Raw genomic sequence first — 15,895 nt, 5'->3', positions numbered from 1 at the left:
AGTATATGCAAGGAAACATCGATTCCATTATTGTGCAACTTGAGCCCTGCTCATTTTAGGCTTCCAATCTGGATAAATTGCCTGAGCTCGCCACGTACGCCTTGGGGATCTTGTCGTGTCCTGCAGCCAGCGTTCTCTCGGAACCTGTCTTCAGTGCTGCTGGGGTCTGCTGGCAGATAAGCACACGTGTCTGTCCACTGACAATGTGGACATGGCTCTCAGAGGACTTTTCTTCCCCTGGGTCAGCCATGGGGACGGGAAAGGCACGCGTATTTTTGAGAGTGCTTCATGCAAAGCATCTTTCTTTTTGAAAAGGGGCATCAACTGATGTCAGTCAAGTGGGGTGTGTGTGGCCCAATTAGTGCCAACGAGGGAGACTGTGGTTGGAGTCCCCGCGCTGTGTTTTACATGCTTTTAGAAGGGCATGACATGGCTTAGAGGTTGACTTTCAGCATCTGGAAACTGTTGGCTACCAAAATGCTGCCTTTCCAACCTTTTTAACCGAGGATTTTCGAGACCTTATGCCCATCGCAGTGCCCCAAGAGCCGATGCCCAGGCGCCACTCCTTCTCCAACAAAGGCGTGCACGCGCTACACCAGCATGTCGCACTAAACATCACTGATTCCTTGAGAAACTCTGTGTGACAGGGTGCATTTCACCACAGATAATTGGCCCAGTAAGCATGGACAGGGGCGTTACATGTCGCTGACTGGGCAATGGGTTACTGTGGGGAGAGATGGAGAAGGGTCTGCTGTACAAGTCTTGCCGTCCCCACGAGTTGTTTCAATCCTTCTTCTGTATGTAGAAGTTAATACACTGCTTCTGCCTCTTCAACCTCGTGTGGGTCCTCCACCTTGGCGCAAACCCTGTGTGGTCAGGCCACCCTTCCTTGTAACTGCGCACAAGGACTACCACACACCTCCTTACTATGCTGGCAGCAGAGCTCAATGCCATCAGGCGGTCAAAGTTTTACTTTGAAATGTATGGGAAATGTGAGTCACACCGCTGAGAAGTTGTGGACGGTTAGCTCTGGAGACCGAGTTTCATCAATGGTTGTCTCCACTCAACCAGCAGCCAGGGAAGGCCGGGTGCGACAATGATGCAAACATGGGTGCGGCCCTTCGCTGTGACAATGTGACACACGTGCCTTGTGTGGTTCACGTGTTGAACCTGGTTGTCCAGCAATTTTTAAAGCACTATCCTGGCCCACATGGCCTTCTGCAGAGAGCACGGTGTAACGCCTTCCTTGATACACACACTCAGATGGGCTGTAAATGATAGGCTAGAGGAAGCCACTCACCAAGCAGGACCCCTAGAACCCTGAAACCCTTTAACCCCTATACAGGGATTAGGAATTGCACAGGGCCCAAGGTGATCAATACCTGTGGAAGGATGCAGTTCCAGAGAATAGTAGTCAGGCAGGGTCAAAACATTAATTGAGGAACAGGAACAGAATGGGACGGCCAGGACTTAATCAGAAAACAAGCAGAGGTGAAATGCGGATCGGCCAACAAGGTACATAAACAGCAAGCAGGAAAAGTAGTCAGGTAACAAGCACACAAAATCATAAAACTGAACTGGGGGTAAAATTAACCAGAGGTTCATAGCTATGTCTGGCAGTGGTCTGCAGACAGGATGGGCATAAAAAAGGGTGTGGTGTCTTCCCATTGGTTGTAGCTGAATGATGGTATTTCATCTGTGAGATACCCACCAGCTACATTCAGCCAGAGATTCTGCATCTGTCAAGGTAATGCAGCCCAGTGGGTGAGCATAACCTGCGTCCACCTGCGCCGCTGGCATAGACTCCTCTCCCATCATCAGCACTATTCATGAAAGGAACACGTTGTCACCTGGCGACCGGAGTACAAATTGACGGAGCGGACTCCGTTGGTGACTTAACAGCCGTGTGCGGCAATGATGCAAACCTGGCTGCGGGCCATCGTCAGGGCAATGTGACACACGTGCCTTGTATGGCTCACGTGTTGAACCTAATTCTCCAGCAATTTTTAAAACACCATCACGGCCTACATGGCCTTGTGCAGCGGGCACGCTCTCTATGTGCTCACTTCCATCGTGCGCACACAGCAGCTCAACAACTTTCGTCGCTACAGAAGTCTTTAGGTCTGGTGGTTAAACGCCTGAAATGCGATGTGCCCACGCGCAGGAATTTGAATCTGCACATGTTGCAGCGTTTGTGGCAGCACCGCCGAACCCTGCTGCAATACGTTATGACATATAGCCTGGGATAACTTGATCCAGAGGTGGTGCAGATCACGCTGCTGGAGTGGTGTCAGATCAAGGACCTATGCACCCTGCTACACAGTTTACAAATGTCGACGAAGATGTTTAGCACTGGCAATGTCATTCTCAGCGTGACAATTCTGGTCATCTACATGATGGAGCACACTGTAATTATTATTCGGAGTCAGGTGTTGGGACAAGAGGAAGGGGAGGAAGTACAGGAGGAGTCATATGCGGAAGGGATAACAAGATCTACGAGGTCCAGATGGTCAGCGGCACCTATGCGGCAGTCATGGTGGGGGAGAGGGATTAACAAGGGCGCATAGTATCAGCAAAAAGTGTTGAGGAAGGTGCAGGAGCCCATGAAGAAATGGAGGACGAACTGGCGATGGGCATGGAAGACTCAGCAGATGAGTGAGAGCTTGCTCACATTTCGGTTGTGCGAGGTTGTGGGGAGAGGGCAGAGGAAGGAGGCACGATTCTCACCTCTCTGCCACCAACACACCAAGGACTTGGTTCTCCTGGATGCACAAGACACATGAGCGCCTTCTTGCTGCACTACCTACAACATGACCCTCGGATTGTACGAATTCAAAGTAATCCAGAATACTGGGTTGCCACACTGTTAGATCCCCGGTACAAGACAAAATTTGGCAAAATAATTCCTGCCATAGAAATGGACGCACGTATACAGGAGTATCTGCAGAATGTGGTACGCAATCTTAGATCTACTTTTCCACTAAACACCAGTGCTGCACAGAGTGAATCTCAACGCTTTGTCATGGATAGGAGGAAATGGTCTTTTACTTGTCCACATCTGAGGGACCGAGGGCTGGCTGCTGTGCTGAGATGGCGTTGAGTACGGTGTCCCTGCAGAGTTGCACTTTTGGTCATATACCAAAATGAGTTGAAACAGGACAGATGCTGGTGGAAAGGGGAACAGGTGTGTTGGAAAGGGGAAAAAAGTTTTGGTCCGTGGATTTGGTGGTTAAGCAACAGTAACATTTGCTGAAGAAACACCATCTGTTACAGTGGGACTGGCAGATTTGGATAAAGTGGTATATACTATGTTACCGCTATATAACGAAAATTAATAAGAAAAGAAAGAGAAAGGTATATATCCCCATCAGCAGTCAGTGTCCACCGTGCTCCCAGTTGGAAAAGGAGAGGTTGGCAACTGGAAGGTTTGGTGGAGGATACAGAGCTGTGTGGCTATGAAACTAATAGTAGCCTGAACAGAGTTAGACGCCATTTGGATCTGGAGACTGGGAGCCCTGTTAGCGTCACAGCGTCCACATGCCCACCCAGCCCAGGAACTCCCTGTTAACAACACAGGGGCCATTGAGTACGCTGACCGTGTGCGTAGGGGCACACCTGTGGACAGCAGGCGCATCAGCAGTAGCAGGCCTGTTAATGCCACTGGGCTGCACAAGCAGGACTGGTAGGACAGGAGCTGGTCTTAACCGTTCTGCGTTACCAACTGTGGTGGTGGCCTGCATCGACACCCTATCCCTGCCTACCTCTGGCCTAAAGCCGCAATGGGTTCAACACATGGAGGTGTGCTCTTTCGGAGCATAATAGAAGACTGCGCACCTCCTTGTTGGCTCCAGCCCCTTTTATAACCTGGGTCCGCCCCAAACCAGGGTGAACCACAATGCACCTCCTGGAGACAAAAGTAGAGTGACACGTCATGAGTGGCATAACTAGCGTCCTATTTGGAACCGCAACTTCAATGATGACCTCATGGCTGCCATGACCCAAACACCTCACCAGTCATCGTCTGACCATCAATAATGCGGTGACAAGTCATAGGGGTGGGCCTCTGCAAAACATTTGGGAGGACACCTGATGCCCTGTGGTCTATATGGGACCCCCACATCAGGGGCAGGTTCAAAGAGTTCATTACCGGACCTAGTCTCTGATGCAGTAAGTGCCTGAGCATGCTTAGTAGCATGAAATACAGTCTCTGAAAAAAGACTATCAGCTTTAGCATGGTGTCTAGGCACAAAACAGGACTTAGACCCGGCACGGAATGCAAGCACCTGTGCAAAGAGGCTTTTGACACTTAGTGTGGGAGCATGCGCTGTATCCCGAAATGAAGACTTAGCGTCAGGAATGGCACAGTCAGGCTGAGCATACTCACTAGGCGAAACACTGTAATTAGGCTGCAGCTGGGGTAAATCGGCACACGCATGCGCACTAGCTGCCTCTCCACACTTAGACGTGGAGGGGAAATTGCTCTTGGAGATGCTGTCTATGAACAGAAGGAAAAGCTAAAAGGAAGCCTGACTTTCTATCCCTCCGAATTATCAAATGCAGCAATGAATTCCCTGAGTTTGCTATAACATTAGCGTAGCAAAATGTGCATGAGGGTGTCATGTAGAGGTGCTAGAAATAGCTTGGCACCAGTGGGGCACTAATGGAATACAACAGCCAGTTCTATGATGCCACTAAATGGCAGTATTTTTTGCTATCATTATAGCTTATTAAAAACAGAGCAGGAGGGTGTCATGCAGAGGTGCTAGAAATAGCTTGGCACCAGTGGGGCACTAATGGAATACAACAGCCAGTTCTATGATGCCACTAAATGGCAGTATTTTTTGCTATCATTATAGCTTATTAAAAACAGAGCAGGAGGGTGTCATGCAGAGGTGCTAGAAATAGCTTGGCACCAGTGGGGCACTAATGGAATACAACAGCCAGTTCTATGATGCCACTAAATGGCAGTATTTTTTGCTATCATTATAGCTTATTAAAAACAGAGCAGGAGGGTGTCATGCAGAGGTGCTAGAAATAGCTTTGCACCAGTGGGGCACTAATGGAATACAACAGCCAGTTCTATGATGCCACTAGGTACACTGACTGTTTGCTAGTATAATGGCTTCGTTAAAAAAAGTTTGAGTGTGCAATGCAGGCAGACGTGCTGCAAATATCTTTCCACTAGTGTGACTACACAAAAGTACAATAGCCACGTTTAGGATGCCACTAGGTACACTGACTGTTTGCTAGCATAATGGCTTAGTTAAAAAGAGTTGGAGTGTGCAGAGGACAGGAGGGTACAGTGCCAGGATTGTGGGGCTCTGGGTAGAGGAATGGAAGCCTGCCTTTCTATTCCCTCCTAATGGTGAAATGCAGCGACGAAATCCCTGACCTTGGCTACACAGACGCTGTCTCTGTTTTCTGGACCTGTCACCTATGGCTCTCTGACCCTACCGGTTTGAGCCCTTAAAAGGACTGATAGAAAGTGCTCTCCCTAAGCTGTCCAGCGCTGTGTTTGGAGCGCATACAGCTGTATCAGCGATAGGACTCAGGACGGAGCTGCGACAGTGATGTCTGACACCAAAGACGCAGAAGAGATAATGGCGTCCTGGAGGAAAATGTCCGGTTTTATAATGCAGGGACATGTGACATGGACATCCTATCACACATGCCGTTGCTTCTCTGGCTAAAAGTCCACTTAGCTGTGTGTGTGTCTAGGATTGGCTGACATGCTGGCCCGCCCCACTACACGCACGCGCTTAGGGAAGGAAGGCAAGGAAAAAAAAAAATGGCGATCGCCATTATACAAACAGCAGTGATCTGAAGGCGCTGTTCCCGCACACTATACACTGAAATGTCATAATAGTGTGATTCACAGAGTGACTTACACTATTACAGCGGAAACCAAGCTAGGAATTAGCTGTTTTTTTGCTGCTAGAACCGTTCTCGAACGTTTCTAGAACTATCGAGCTTTTGCAAAAAGCTCGAGTTCTAGTTCGATCTAGAACAGGCCCCAAAATCACTCGAGCCTAGAACTGGAGAACCTCGAACCGCGCTCAACTCTAGTGCTGATGTGTGCGGGTGTGTGATCACTGCAGGTCCTGCTGCTCGGTGTCGGGTGAGTGTAAATCGCCAGTGCCGCTGTCTATAATGAAGTGTCCTGCAGTATCTATCTTTTTTAGCTGCACGGACACTTCATTATTGATCCGGGACTAGGGCTTATTTTCGGGGGAGGGCTTATATTTAAGCCTTTCTTCGAAAATGCTGAAAATCCCTGCTAGGGCTTATTTTTGGGGGAGGTCTTATTTTTGGAAAAAAAAACGGTAGGTGACGTTTCAGTCTTTAAACTCAGACCTTCATCAAACTAAAAAACAAAAAATACAAAAGCAAAACAAACAAGCAAATAGTCAATAACTAGGTCTCTGGACATTGTGTACGGATGTTAAACAATACAATGCCCTACAATATATGACAAGTTCTGTTCTCATAGAGAGTACATTTAGTTTAAAGCGTAATTGGGTACAAAGAATCAGGGTACAATGGCACAAAAATAGGACATGAAGCAGAACGTCATAATACAATATACTAAACCTGTGACATTAAATATCAGTAGAGGAAACCTGGAACATAAATAGAAACCGTTAAATGTTATTAGTCTGTCTGACATTAGGAGGGTTAATATGTGAGGAAGTATGGGAAAAGGAAAACTGGAAAAGAAAAGGGACAAAATGAATAGGTAAAATAGAAGGCTGGAAAGAGTATGAAGAAAAAAGGATGCAGATGAAAAAGAAAAAGGGTAAAGAATATGAAGAAACAGGATGCAGATGAAAAAGATAAAAGGGTAAAAGGAAAATGTAAGAACAACAGGTAAACACTGTCCCCTGAATAGAGATGCATAATTGAGAGCTTACCCTAGGTAACAAAAGTAAATATGGCCTTTACAGGTTCAAGTGGTATGACCAGGTGTACATATACACTAAAAAAATGAGAAACAGATGCAGAGCCTAAATAGTGCTTAATATGCATCTGTAGAATGGTTACAGGATAAAAGGTATACCTTAAGCTGTGTAGAAGGCCTGGTGCTGGCGGTACATCCACTGTGTGCCTTTTGCTGTGTGGCGTGCTGCAGAGTGCCATGTCTACATTATACTTCCCCCTTTTTAAACAACCACAGCAGGTAAGTATTCTACCCACAGTTATTCTCCCAGCACATGATGCTGCGGGTGCATTCAACAGCGGTACACACGCATCATAGCTCACCCGCTACATCTCCAGCCCTCACAGCCCAGCTACTACACTTCCAGCCCACACACAGCGTGCATTCCACTGTGGAATGCACATGTTCATTCCGGCCTATTACACACACGGTGTGCCTACCACAAATGCTTCTGGTACTGCTCACATACAGGGCGTGTTCCTCTGTGTAAGGGCTGCTTCTCACTTGCGAGTTTCTCGCAGTAGAGCAATGCGAGAAAATCTCGCATTGGAATCGGACACGTTAGTGAATGATTCAGCTCTCATCTGCTATTTTTTTCTCAGTCCAAATCGGACTGAGAAAAAAAAAAAAAAAAAAAAAAAATCGGATGTCACGGGATGGCACTCACACCATCCTAGTGACATGAGATTTTCTAAATACATTTCTCGCATGTTTCCTAAAACACTGGAAACCAGTGATGTCTCACAATATCTGTCAATCACTATTCTCTGTCAGTCGGTGTCTCCCTCTCAGTCTCTATTCTCTCTCTGTCGGTCCGTCACTATCTCTGTCCCTCTCTCACAGTCTGTCGGTCATTTTCCCCTCCTCTCTCATGCTCACCGATCCCAGATCCCCGGCGCGGCGCTGCACGGTGTTCACACTGCTCCGGCGGCTTTTACTATTTTGAGAAAGCCGGCTGCTCATTAAACAATCTCGTATTCCCTGCTTTCCCCACCCACAGGCGCCTATGATGGGTTGCAGTGAGACACGCCCCCACGCTGAGTGACAGGTGTCTCACTGCACCCAATCACAGCAGCCGGTGGGCGTGTCTATACTGTGCAGTGAAATAAATAATTAAAAAAAACTTGCGTGCGGTCCCCCCAATTTTTATACCAGCCAGATAAAAGCCATACCGCTGAAGGCTGGTATTCTCAGGATGGGGAGCTCTACGTTATGGGGAGCCCCCCAGCATAACAATATCAGTCAGCAGCCGCCCAGAATTGCTGCATACATTAGATGCGACAGTTCTGGAACTGTACCCGGCTCTTCCCGATTTGCCCTGGTGCGTTGGCAAATCGGGGTAATAAGGAGTTAATGGCAGCCCATAGCTGCCACTAAATCCTAGATTAATCATGTCAGGCGTCTCCACGAGATACCTTCCATGATTAATCTGTAAGTTACAGTAAATAAACACACACACACGAAAAAATTATTAGGAATAAAAAACACTAACAAATTCCCTGGTTCACCAATTTAATAAGCCCCAAAAAGCCCTCCATGTCTCGCGTAATCCAGGATGGTCCAGCGTCGCTTCCAGCTCTGCTGCATGAAGGTGACCGGAACAGCAGAAGACATCGCCGCTCCTGTCAGCTCCACGCAGCAAATGAGGTGAGTAGCACGATCAGCTGAGCTGTCACTCAGGATACTCACGGCCACCGCTGGATCCAGGTAACCTCAGTGACAGCTCAGCTGATCGCGCTACTCACCTCAGTTGTTGCGTGGAGCTGACAGAAGCGGCGGTGTCTTCTGCTGCTCCGGTCACCTTCATGTAGCAGAGCTGGAAGCGCCGCTGGACCATCCTGGATTACGCCAGACATGGAGGGCTTTTTGGGGCTTATTAAATTGGTGAACCAGGGAATTTGTTAGTGTTTTTTTATTTCTAATAAATAATTTTCTCAGGTGTGTGTGTGTGTGTGTGTGTGTGTGTGTGTGCGCGTGTGTGTTTATTTACTGTAACTTACAGATTAATCATGGAAGGTATCTCGTGGAGACGCCTGACATAATTAATCTAGGATTTAGTGGCAGCTATGGGCTGCCATTAACTCCTTATTACCCCGATTTGCCAATGCACCAGGGCAAATCGGGAAGAGCCGGGTACAGTTCCAGAACTGTCGCATCTAATGTATGCGGCAATTCTGGGCGGCTGCTGACTGATATTGTTAGGCTGGGGGGCTCCCCATAACGTGGAGCTCCCCATCCTGAGAATACCAGCCTTCAGCGGTATGGTTTTATCTGGCTGGTATTAAAATTGGGGGGACCGCACGCAAGTTTTTTTAATTCTTTCACTGCACAGTATAGACACGCCCACCGGCTGCTGTGATTGGGTGCAGTGAGACACCTGTCACTCAGCGTGGGGGCGTGTCTCACTGCAACCCATCATAGGCGCCTGTGGGCGGGGAAAGCAGGGAATACGAGATTGTTTAATGAGCAGCCGGCTTTTTCAAAATAGTAAAAGCCGCCAGAGCAGTGTGAACACCGTGCAGCGCCGCGCCAGGGATCGGGGATCGATGAGTATGAGAGAGGGCTGCTAACTTCAGTCACTCAGGAGATTAGCAGTCACCGGTGAGCCCTTCACAGGTGACCGCTAATCAGGACGCGGCACAGACAGAGCCGCAGCATGACAATGAAGTCGGGTGAAGTTCACCCAAGTTCATTCTGACAGTGCGGCTCTGTCTGTGTCTGCTGTCAGCGGCCATGTAGCAGAGCTGAATGGCAGATGACATAGTAAAAAATACGCATTACACACGCTAGTAAAATCAATAATTTATTCATAAAAAGCATCGCACTTGCGTTGCACTCGGACCTAACGTGAACTAAAATCAGCAGAGTTTTTTTCAGCCCAGTCGGACAGATTTTACTCGCATAGATGTATTTCCAGCCTAACACAAGCGTCCGGTTTTCTCTGGCTCACACAGACACAGCGTATGTTCCACTGTGGAATACACGCCTACCACCACCGCTTCATGGATCACCCCATAACAAGACAATTAAAACAGGGTGATAGACAAGGCATCATGCAGCACGCCACACAGCATAAGGCACACAGTGAATCTACTGCCAGCACCAGGACTGCTACACAGCTTATTAAGGTATACCTTTATCCTGTAACTATTCTACAGATGTATATAGCATATTAAGCACTATATAGGCTTTACATGCGTTTGTCATTTTTTTTTTTTTTCTACAATGTATATCTACACTTGGTCATACCACTTGAACCTGTATATGCCACATGTACTTTTGTTACATAGGATAAGCTCTCGATTATGCATTTCTATTCAGGATACACAGTTTAACTGTTATTCTTATTATTCTTACATTTTCCTTTTCATCTGCACCCTTATTTTTCACACTCTTTCCGGCCTTCTATTTTACCCATTCATTTTTGTCCTATTTTTGTCCTTTTTTTCCAGTTTTCCTTTTTTTCCCATCCTCTATCACATATTAACCCTTCTAATATCAGACAGGCTAATAACCTTTAACGGTTTCTATTAATGTTGCATGTTTCCTCCACTTATATTTAAGGTCACATGTATAGACTATACTATTATGACATTACTCATGTCTTATTTTTGTGCCCATTGTACCCTGATTCTTTGTACCCAATTACTCCTTAAACTAAAATGTATTCTTTATGATAACAGAACTTGTCCTATATTGTGGTGCATTGTTTTAACATCTGTACACATTATGTCCAAAGACATTTGACTATTTCCTTTTCTTTTTCCCGATTTCTTTTTATATAGTCTGATGAAGGTCTGAGTTTAAAGACCGAAACATCACCTAGCTACAAAATTAATTAAATATATTCTACTACTTCAATAGGAGTGCCAGACTTTTTTGCATAAGCAGGGTCGTTCACATACCGTTAGGTCCAGAAATATTTGGACAGTGACACAAGTTTTGTTATTTTAGCGGTTTACAAAAACATGTTCAGAAATACAATTATATATATAATATGGGCTAAAAGTGCACACTCCCAGCTGCAATATGAGAGTTTTCACATCCAAATCGGAGAAAGGGTTTAGGAATAATAGCTCTGTAATGCATAGCCTCCTCTTTTTCAAGGGACCAAAAGTAATTGGACAAGGGACTCTAAGGGCTGCAATTAACTCTGAAGGCGTCTCCCTCGTTAACCTGTAATCAATGAAGTTAAAAGGTCTGGGGTTGATTACAGGTGTGTGGTTTTGCATTTGGAAGCTGTTGCTGTGACCAGACAACATGCGGTCTAAGGAACTCTCAATTGAGGTGAAGCAGAACATCCTGAGGCTGAAAAAAAAAGAAAAAATCCATCAGAGAGATAGCAGACATGCTTGGAGTAGCAAAATCAACAGTCGGGTACATTCTGAGAAAAAAGGAATTGACTGGTGAGCTTGGGAACTCAAAAAGGCCTGGGCGTCCACGGATGACAACAGTGGTGGATGATCGCCGCATACTTTCTTTGGTGAAGAAGAACCCGTTCACAACATCAACTGAAGTCCAGAACACTCTCAGTGAAGTAGGTGTATCTGTCTCTAAGTCAACAGTAAAGAGAAGACTCCATGAAAGTAAATACAAAGGGTTCACATCTAGATGCAAACCATTCATCAATTCCAAAAATAGACAGGCCAGAGTTAAATTTGCTGAAAAACACCTCATAAAGCCAGCTCAGTTCTGGAAAAGTATTCTATGGACAGATGAGACAAAGATCAACCTGTACCAGAATGATGGGAAGAAAAAAGTTTGGAGAAGAAAGGGAACGGCACATGATCCAAGGCACACCACATCCTCTGTAAAACATGGTGGAGGCAACGTGATGGCATGGGCATGCATGGCTTTCAATGGCACTGGGTCACTTGTGTTTATTGATGACATAACAGCAGACAAGAGTAGCCGGATGAATTCTGAAGTGTACTGGGATATACTTTCAGCCCAGATTCAGCCAAATGCCGCAAAGTTGATCGGACGGCGCTTCATAGTACAGATGGACAATGACCCCAAGCATACAGCCAAAGCTACCCAGGAGTTCATGAGTGCAAAAAAGTGGAACATTCTGCAATGGCCAAGTCAATCACCAGATCTTAACCCAATTGTGCATGCATTTCACTTGCTCAAATCCAGACTTAAGACGGAAAGACCCACAAACAAGCAAGACCTGAAGGCTGCGGCTGTAAAGGCCTGGCAAAGCATTAAGAAGGAGGAAACCTAGCGTTTGGTGATGTCCATGGGTTCCAGACTTAAGGCAGTGATTGCCTCCAAAGGATTCGCAACAAAATATTGAAAATAAAAATATTTTGTTTGGGTTTGGTTTATTTGTCCAATTACTTTTGACCTCCTAAAATGTGGAGTGTTTGTAAAGAAATGTGTACAATTCCTACAATTTCTATCAGATATTTTTGTTCAAACCTTCAACTTAAACGTTACAATTTGCACTTGAATTCTGTTGTAGAGGTTTCATTTCAAATCCAATTTGGTGGCATGCAGAGCCCAACTCGCGAAAATTGTGTCACTGTCCAAATATTTCTGGACCTAACTGTATATGTATTTATTAATGTGGTACACTTAGTGCTTTTCAATACTTTCATTATGTGGTTTTCTGAACTACTACAAACAGCTTACTGCTGGAAATTCACAAGATTCTCACCTCCAACGGAAATGAAGAGCAGAGCCGAGCCAACACCAGCCGAACGACTGTTAAATCTTTGCTCCTGATGCTTAATTCCTCCAATCACCATGCACAAGCCCTACAAGTAAATATGGAGTAAGTATTCTGAAGAGTTCTTTATTGATAATTAACCTACAAATTGACCACCACACAAAAAACAAGCCAGTCCAAATGTAAATAAAGCCGGGCAGTGATACAGTTGTAAACATTAAACCTACCCTAAAGAAAAGTCGAACGAATTTATTGCAAAAAATAGTCTTTATTGTTAAAATATATTTTAAAACAGTAGTTCCTGCAGAAAAAAAATGTGAAAGATATACCAATTAGATATGCCCCATGATGCAAACAATTATCAGTTCGTCAGTTTAGGGTATCCAACCCAGTATCAATAAGATATTAATTATAGCGACAAACTGAAGATAAGGATATTAGTATGGCAAAAATGAAGGATCATTTCACAAGAAGAGGACACAGGCAAAAAAAGATAGCAACTGTGACAAGATGGTATTATATTAGCAAAGGAATGTTTATAATATAACCAGAAAAAGACTTCTAATAAAGCCCTATAAAGATCCAATAAAGAGTAACAACATTAAACATGCCTGCTATAAAAATTACACAGTGCTACATATTATGACAGCCTCACCAATATCACCCTGACGCATTTCGCCGTGGCTTTCTCCAAGGGCGTATAAGCCACGGCGAAACGCATCACGGTGATATTTGTGAGGCTGTCATAATATGTAGCACTGTGTAATTTTTATAGCAGGCATGTTTAATGTTGTTACTCTTTATTGGATCTTTATAGGGCTTTATTAGAAGTCTTTTTCTGGTTATATTATAAACATTCCTTTGCTAATATAATACCATCTTGTCACAGTTGCTATCTTTTTTTGCCTGTGTCCTCTTCTTGTGAAATGATCCTTCATTTTTGCCATACTAATATTATTATCTTCAGTTTGTCGCTATAATATCTTATTGATACTGGGTTGGATACCCTAAACTGACGAACTGATAATTGTTTGCATCATGGGGCATATCTAATTGGTATATCTTTCACATTTTTTTCTGCTGTACTACGGTTTTAAAATATATTTTAACAATAAAGACTATTTTTTGCAATAAATTCGTTCAACTTTTTTTTAGGGTAGGTTTGTAGGTTTAATAAGAGTTCTTTATTGAATGATTTTATCCCAAATAGATTTCTTCCCAAACCGTTAAGTCAAATCACAACAAAAAAAACATAAAAATAACCAAACACCTGCGTACACACACACACACACACACACACACACACACACACACACACACACACACACACACACACACACACTTTAAAGACAAGGGATTGTTATTGCAGAGGACTCACAGGAACTAAGAGGACACACCCCAGCAACGTGCCAGTCAGCGCAGACTTCACCACCTCCTCATAGCACTTGTCATTCTCCTTCGCTCCCTTTATCAGTGCAGTTATGTAGAAGGTTAGTTCAATAACGGAGCCAAATGTAGCATTCACCACCGCTCCCAATGCAAAATTACTCTGAGCAGAGATACTGCAGCATTCCACAAGATGGCAGAAGGAAACAAAGAATGTGTTTAAAAAAACCATGCAGAACATTTTAGCTGTAACAACTATAACCAATCCCCCCCCCCACAACCTCACAAAGACCATGCAGTTTCTAGCAGAAAACATTACGAAAGATGATCAGTTCCAATAAACTAAGTCATGAGTTCAGTTCTAATATCTGGGGTCAGCCACTGGAGCCTAGGAATGATTGGAAACCCTGAAAAGGAAAAGGCACTTTCCTTTTTGACAACAGTGCGCCCTTTATATACTTCAAAGTAAAAAATAAAATTGCTGCCTTTGATGATATATACAGTTTATAACAGTGAGTACACCCCTCATTTTTCTAAATATTTTTTCAAGGTACAACACTGAAGATATGACACTTTGTACAAGTTGATGCAATGTAAAAGTAGTCCAAGTGTAAATTTGGTGCCTCTAAATAACACAACCATTAATGGATAAACCGCTGACAACAAAAGGGAGTACACCCCTAGATGAAAATGGTCAAATTATGCCCAATTAGCCATTTTTCCCTTCCTGGTGTCATGGGATCGTGTTACACAGTCTCAGCTTTTAATGGGGAGCAGATGTGTTAAATTTGGTGCCATAGCTCACACATATACTAGTCACTGGAAGTTCAACATGGCAAAAAATTATTTGATGATCTGAATAAAAAGAATTGTTGCACTACATAAAGATGGCCTAGGTGATAAGAAGTTTGTCAACATTCTGAAATTAAGCAGCATCATGGTGGCCAAGACCATACAGCGGTGTAACAAGACAGAATCCCGTCTGAATAGGTTTTGTCTTAGTCAACCAAAAAAGTGGCGTGCACGTGCTCAGTGTCATTTCCAGAGGTTGTCTTCTTAGAATAGACCTATGTGTGTACTCAGCATTGCTGCAGAGGCTAAAGGGGAGGGGGGGCTGGGTGTACAGCCTATCAGTTATCACACCATACTCCACAGACTGCATCAAATTGGTCTGCAAGGCTGTCATCCCAGAAGGAAGCCTTTTCTAAAGATGATGCACAAGAAAAAGTCAACAAAAAGTATGCTGGAGCCAAGCAGACTAAGGACATGGATTACTGTAACCATGTCCTGTGGTCTGATGACACCAAGATAAATTAGTTCAGATGGTGTCAAGAGTGTGTGGCTGCAACCACGTGAGGAGTGCGTAAGACAAAACTGCTTCATTACATAATATTTTTCTCCTCCTTATCTTCAGTGTCCTTTTGATGTCAGGTGTGCGGCCAAAAATCCCTGCACCTTCTGCAGTCTCTCGCCTGCATTATTCCGCCGTTCTGAGAGCACGGTCTTCAATTTTGATGTGCGCTGGAGCGAGAGTTTTAAATGCCGTATTAGAAACCACAGAAGAGGGAAATAATGCAAGGGACAGATTGCTGGCAAAAAGCACAGACACAGGAGTTCTGATGTCAAAGGCACACTAAAGAGAAAAGAAGGAGAAATCTTGTATGACGAAGACTGGAGGCAGGCTTATCTTCCAGGCAGCACACCCCCCATAGCTTGAAAGATCAAAGCTATAAGATGATTTTTACAGAACAAGCCATCATCTATGAGGCATACAGGCATTAATTTTACCTGTATGCACATATTAACTTAAAACTACTAATAGATTCCCTTCAATATCCTCATGGAAATTATCCATAGTATTTTATTTATTTTTATAAATTTAATCAATTTTGCTGCTG

General features: G+C 44.5%; 1 protein-coding gene across 2 annotated transcripts in view; it reads right to left on the bottom strand.

Moving 5' to 3' along the window:
• LOC142301589 (uncharacterized) overlaps positions 1 to 15,895 on the bottom strand; it is a 154,027-nt gene that overhangs the window by 49,975 nt on the left and 88,157 nt on the right. For both annotated transcript variants that reach the window (XM_075342615.1, XM_075342616.1), the window contains exons 11-12: positions 13,990 to 14,173; positions 12,600 to 12,699 (exon numbers count right to left, since the gene is read on the bottom strand). In XM_075342615.1, coding sequence (XP_075198730.1) covers positions 12,600 to 12,699; positions 13,990 to 14,173 — 284 coding nt within the window. The remainder of the gene's footprint in view (positions 1 to 12,599; positions 12,700 to 13,989; positions 14,174 to 15,895) is intronic.

This window comes from Anomaloglossus baeobatrachus, chromosome 4 (genome assembly GCF_048569485.1).
Source record: "Anomaloglossus baeobatrachus isolate aAnoBae1 chromosome 4, aAnoBae1.hap1, whole genome shotgun sequence".
In the NCBI taxonomy this organism is placed as follows: Eukaryota; Metazoa; Chordata; class Amphibia; order Anura; family Aromobatidae; genus Anomaloglossus; species Anomaloglossus baeobatrachus.
Note: the sequence above shows the minus strand (reverse complement) of the source record. Positions and strands in the feature narration are given on the sequence as shown.